The 6,000-nt window shown below is 65.5% G+C and overlaps 1 protein-coding gene across 1 annotated transcript in view; it reads right to left on the bottom strand.

Annotated features, from left to right (window-relative positions):
- Positions 1-6,000, bottom strand: part of PTPRU (protein tyrosine phosphatase receptor type U) — a 104,424-nt gene that overhangs the window by 58,822 nt on the left and 39,602 nt on the right. The window contains 2 exon segments of the mRNA XM_075606531.1: positions 4,498-4,660; positions 4,662-4,792. Coding sequence (XP_075462646.1) covers positions 4,498-4,660; positions 4,662-4,792 — 294 coding nt within the window.

Raw genomic sequence — 6,000 nt, 5'->3', positions numbered from 1 at the left:
TGCTGCCTGCTCTGCACCCAGTGCTGCCTGCTCTGCACCCAGTGCTGCCTGCTCTGCACCAAGTGCTGCCTGCTCTGCACCCAGTGCTGCCTGCTCTGCGCCCAGTGCTGCCTGCTCTGCACCCAGTGCTGCCTGCTCTGCGCCCAGTGCTCCCTGCTCTGCACCCAGTGCTGCCTGCTCTGCACCCAGTGCTCCCTGCTCTGCGCCCAGTGCTGCCTGCTCTGCACCCAGTGCTGCCTGCTCTGCGCCCAGTGCTGCCTGCGCTCTCCCAGTGCTGCCTGCTCTGCGCCCAGTGCTGCCTGCTCTGCGCCCAGTGCTGCCTGCTCTGCGCCCAGTGCTGCCTGCTCTGCACCCAGTGCTGCCTGCTCTGCGCCCAGTGCTGCCTGCTCTGCGCCCAGTGCTGCCTGCTCTGCACCCAGTGCTGCCTGCTCTGCGCCCAGTGCTGCCTGCTCTGCGCCCAGTGCTGCCTGCTCTGCGCCCAGTGCTGCCTGCTCTGCACCCAGTGCTGCCTGCTCTGCGCCCAGTGCTGCCTGCTCTGCGCCCAGTGCTGCCTGCTCTGCTCCCAGTGCTGCCTGCTCTGCACCCAGTGCTGCCTGCTCTGCGCCCAGTGCTGCCTGCTCTGCGCCCAGTGCTGCCTGCTCTGCGCCCAGTGCTGCCTGCTCTGCGCCCAGTGCTGCCTGCTCTGCGCCCAGTGCTGCCTGCTCTGCGCCCAGTGCTGCCTGCTCTGCTCCCAGTGCTGCCTGCTCTGCGCCCAGTGCTGCCTGCTCTGCACCCAGTGCTGCCTGCTCTGCGCCCAGTGCTGCCTGCTCTGCGCCCAGTGCTGCCTGCTCTGCGCCCAGTGCTGCCTGCTCTGCGCCCAGTGCTGCCTGCTCTGCGCCCAGTGCTGCCTGCTCTGCGCCCAGTGCTGCCTGCTCTGCGCCCAGTGCTGCCTGCTCTGCGCCCAGTGCTGCCTGCTCTGCACCCAGTGCTGCCTGCGCTGTCTCCCAGTGCTGCCTGCTCTGCACCCAGTGCTGCCTGCTCTGCGCCCAGTGCTGCCTGCTCTGCGCCCAGTGCTGCCTGCTCTGCACCCAGTGCTGCCTGCTCTGCACCCAGTGCTGCCTGCTCTGCCCCAGTGCTGCCTGCTCTGCGCCCAGTGCTGCCTGCTCTGCGCCCAGTGCTGCCTGCTCTGCACCCAGTGCTGCCTGCTCTGCGCCCAGTGCTGCCTGCTCTGCGCCCAGTGCTCCTGCTCTGCACCCAGTGCTGCCTGCTCTGCGCCCAGTGCTCCCTGCGCTGTCTCCCAGTGCTGCCTGCTCTGCACCCAGTGCTGCCTGCTCTGCACCCAGTGCTGCCTGCTCTGCACCCAGTGCTGCCTGCTCTGCACCAGTGCTGCCTGCTCTGCGCCCAGTGCTGCCTGCTCTGCGCCCAGTGCTGCCTGCTCTGCGCCCAGTGCTGCCTGCTCTGCACCAGTGCTGCCTGCTCTGCACCCAGTGCTGCCTGCTCTGCGCCCAGTGCTGCCTGCTCTGCGCCCAGTGCTGCCTGCTCTGCACCCAGTGCTGCCTGCTCTGCGCCCAGTGCTGCCTGCTCTGCACCCAGTGCTCCCTGCTCTGCGCCCAGTGCTGCCTGCTCTGCGCCCAGTGCTGCCTGCTCTGCGCCCAGTGCTGCCTGCTCTGCGCCCAGTGCTGCCTGCTCTGCGCCCAGTGCTGCCTGCTCTGCGCCCAGTGCTCCCTGCTCTGCACCCAGTGCTGCCTGCTCTGCACCCAGTGCTGCCTGCTCTGCGCCCAGTGCTGCCTGCTCTGCGCCCAGTGCTGCCTGCTCTGCACCCAGTGCTGCCTGCTCTGCACCCAGTGCTGCCTGCTCTGCACCCAGTGCTCCCTGCTCTGCGCCCAGTGCTGCCTGCTCTGCGCCCAGTGCTGCCTGCTCTGCGCCCAGTGCTGCCTGCTCTGCGCCCAGTGCTGCCTGCTCTGCGCCCAGTGCTGCCTGCTCTGCGCCCAGTGCTGCCTGCTCTGCGCCCAGTGCTGCCTGCTCTGCGCCCAGTGCTGCCTGCTCTGCGCCCAGTGCTGCCTGCTCTGCGCCCAGTGCTGCCTGCTCTGCGCCCAGTGCTGCCTGCTCTGCGCCCAGTGCTGCCTGCTCTGCGCCCAGTGCTGCCTGCTCTGCGCCAGTGCTGCCTGCTCTGCGCCCAGTGCTGCCTGCTCTGCGCCCAGTGCTGCCTGCTCTGCGCCCAGTGCTGCCTGCTCTGCGCCCAGTGCTGCCTGCTCTGCGCCCAGTGCTCCTGCTCTGCGCCCAGTGCTGCCTGCTCTGCACCCAGTGCTGCCTGCTCTGCACCCAGTGCTGCCTGCTCTGCACCCAGTGCTCCTGCTCTGCGCCCAGTGCTGCCTGCTCTGCGCCCAGTGCTCCCTGCTCTGCGCCCAGTGCTGCCTGCTCTGCACCCAGTGCTGCCTGCTCTGCACCCAGTGCTGCCTGCTCTGCACCCAGTGCTGCCTGCTCTGCGCCCAGTGCTGCCTGCTCTGCGCCCAGTGCTGCCTGCTCTGCGCCCAGTGCTGCCTGCGATGCCTCCCAGTGCTGCCTGCTCTGCACCCAGTGCTGCCTGCTCTGCACCCAGTGCTGCCTGCTCTGCGCCCAGTGCTGCCTGCTCTGCACCCAGTGCTGCCTGCTCTGCACCCAGTGCTGCCTGCTCTGCACCCAGTGCTGCCTGCTCTGCGCCCAGTGCTGCCTGCTCTGCGCCCAGTGCTGCCTGCTCTGCACCCAGTGCTGCCTGCTCTGCGCCCAGTGCTGCCTGCTCTGCGCCCAGTGCTGCCTGCTCTGCGCCCAGTGCTGCCTGCTCTGCGCCCAGTGCTCCCTGCTCTGCGCCCAGTGCTGCCTGCTCTGCGCCCAGTGCTGCCTGCTCTGCGCCCAGTGCTGCCTGCTCTGCGCCCAGTGCTGCCTGCTCTGCGCCCAGTGCTGCCTGCTCTGCGCCCAGTGCTGCCTGCTCTGCGCCCAGTGCTGCCTGCTCTGCGCCCAGTGCTGCCTGCTCTGCGCCCAGTGCTGCCTGCTCTGCGCCCAGTGCTGCCTGCTCTGCGCCCAGTGCTGCCTGCTCTGCGCCCAGTGCTGCCTGCTCTGCGCCCAGTGCTGCCTGCTCTGCGCCCAGTGCTGCCTGCTCTGCGCCCAGTGCTGCCTGCTCTGCGCCCAGTGCTGCCTGCTCTGCGCCCAGTGCTGCCTGCTCTGCGCCCAGTGCTGCCTGCTCTGCGCCCAGTGCTGCCTGCTCTGCGCCCAGTGCTGCCTGCTCTGCGCCCAGTGCTGCCTGCTCTGCGCCCAGTGCTGCCTGCTCTGCGCCCAGTGCTGCCTGCTCTGCGCCCAGTGCTGCCTGCTCTGCGCCAGTGCTGTCTGCTCTGCGCCCAGTGCTGTCTGCTCTGCGCCCAGTGCTGCCTGCTCTGCGCCCAGTGCTGCCTGCTCTGCGCCCAGTGCTGCCTGCTCTGCGCCCAGTGCTGCCTGCTCTGCGCCCAGTGCTGTCTGCTCTGCGCCCAGTGCTGCCTGCTCTGCGCCCAGTGCTGCCTGCTCTGCGCCCAGTGCTGTCTGCTCTGCGCCCAGTGCTGCCTGCTCTGCGCCCAGTGCTGCCTGCTCTGCGCCCAGTGCTGCCTGCTCTGCACCCAGTGCTGCCTGCTCTGCGCCCAGTGCTGTCTGCTCTGCACACAGTGCTGCCTGCTCTGCGCCCAGTGCTGCCTGCTCTGCGCCCAGTGCTGCCTGCTCTGCGCCCACTGCTGCCTGCTCTGCGCCCAGTGCTGCCTGCTCTGCGCCCAGTGCTGCCTGCTCTGCGCCCACTGCTGCCTGCTCTGCGCCCAGTGCTGCCTGCTCTGCGCCCAGTGCTGCCTGCTCTGCGCCCAGTGCTCCCTGCTCTGCACCCAGTGCTCCCTGCTCTGCGCCACTGCTGCCTGCTCTGCGCCCAGTGCTGCCTGCTCTGCGCCCAGTGCTGCCTGCTCTGCGCCCAGTGCTGCCTGCTCTGCGCCCACTGCTGCCTGCTCTGCGCCCAGTGCTGCCTGCTCTGCACCCAGTGCTGCCTGCTCTGCACCCAGTGCTGCCTGCTCTGCGCCCAGTGCTGCCTGCTCTGCGCCCAGTGCTGCCTGCTCTGCGCCCAGTGCTGCCTGCTCTGCACCCAGTGCTGCCTGCTCTGCGCCCAGTGCTGCCTGCTCTGCACCCAGTGCTGCCTGCTCTGCACCCAGTGCTGCCTGCTCTGCGCCCAGTGCTGCCTGCTCTGCGCCCAGTGCTGCCTGCTCTGCGCCCAGTGCTGCCTGCTCTGTCTCCCAGCTCCATCCCAGTGCCGCCTGCGATGTCTCCCAGTGCTCCCTGCGCCGTCTCCCAGTGCCCCCTGCGCCGTCTCCCAGTGCCCCCTGCGCCGTCTCCCAGTGCCCCCTGCGCCGTCTCCCAGTGCCCCCTGCGCCGTCTCCCAGTGCTCCCTGCCAGCGTCTCCCATTGCCCTCCCAGTGCCTTCCATCTCCCCCTCCCCCCCCCAAGTGTATCTCAATGTCTCCCAGTTGCCCCCCTTACCCGCACACTTGGTTCTGCTGACCAGCGCTGGCCCGGGCCTCCCTGTGCCCCCCTCTCCGGGGCGGGTGAGCAGCACAGACAGATGGTACTGGGAGTCGGGATCAAGGTGCCAGAGTTTGTACGTGTGCGCAGTGACCGCGTGGCGTTCCCGCCAGCTACCCCCCGCTCACGCGGTACTCGATCTCCCTGCGCACAATGGGCCCGTCCCCAGTGATGGAGCGAGTGTTCAACTGCACAATCAGGTACGTGGGGGCCGGCTCGCAGCAGCTGGGGTGGGGCGATGGGGTGGGGGGCTCTGTAGGGGGTTGTGGGGTGGGGAGGGGAGAGGTCAGAGGGGCAATAAAACACTCAGCTGTGTGTGCAGTGAGATAGTGACACATAGTGCAGTGTGCAGTTAGATAGTGACACATACATGTAGTGCAGTGTTCAGCGAGATAGTGACACATAGTGCAGTGTGCAGTGAGATAGTGACACATAGTGCAGTGTGCAGAGAGATAGTGACACATAGTGCAGTGTGCAGTTAGATAGTGACACATACTGTAGTGTAGTGTGCAGCGAGATAGTGACACATAGTGCAGTGTGCAGTTAGATAGTGACACATACTGTAGTGTAGTGTGCAGTGAGATAGTGACACAGTGCAGTGTGCAGTTAGATAGTGACACATACTGTAGTGCAGTGTGCAGCGAGATAGTGACACATAGTGCAGTGTGCAGTTAGATAGTGACACATACTATAGTGCAGTGTGCAGCGAGATAGTGACACATAGTGCAGTGTGCAGTTAGATAGTGACACATACTGTAGTGCAGTGTGCAGCGAGATAGTGACACATAGTGCAGTGTGCAGTTAGATAGTGACACATACTGTAGTGCAGTGTGCAGTTAGATAGTGACACATAGTGCAGTGTGCAGTTTGCCCTGTGTGGTGCAGTGAGATAGTGATACTCAGTAAGAAGCAGTGTGATGCAGTGGTGTGTATGTGTGCGCGCGCGTGTGTGTATGTGTGAGACTCAGCAAGGAGTGTGATGCACAGAGAGTAGTAATGGGACGCAGTGCTGTGTATGTAGTGTCATGCCGTGCTGTATGTGCAGTGAGATGCAGTGCTGTGTATGGAGTGTCATGCCGTGCTTTATGTAGTGTCATGCCGTGATGTATGTGCAGTGAGACGCAGTGCTTTGTGCAGTTCAGTACAGTCCTGGGTGTTGCAGTACTGGGTGTTTGTGTGCAGTGAGACGCAGTGCTGTGTATGTAGTGTCATGCCATGCTGTATGTGTTGCAGTGCTGGGTTGTTGTGTGCAGTGAGACGCAGTGCTGTGTATGTAGTGTCATGCCATGCTGTTTGTGTTGCATTGCTGGGTGTTTGTGTGCAGTGAGACGCAGTGCTGTGTATGTAGTGTCATGCCATGCTGTATGTGTTGCAGTGCTGGGTGTTTGTGTGCAGTGAGATGCAGTGCTGGGTGTTTGTGCGCAGTGAGATGCAGTGCTGGGTGTTTGTGCGCAGTGAGAT

This window comes from Ascaphus truei, chromosome 6 (assembly GCF_040206685.1).
Source record: "Ascaphus truei isolate aAscTru1 chromosome 6, aAscTru1.hap1, whole genome shotgun sequence".
Lineage (NCBI taxonomy): Eukaryota > Metazoa > Chordata > Amphibia > Anura > Ascaphidae > Ascaphus > Ascaphus truei.
This window is presented reverse-complemented; position numbering and strand designations above follow the sequence as displayed.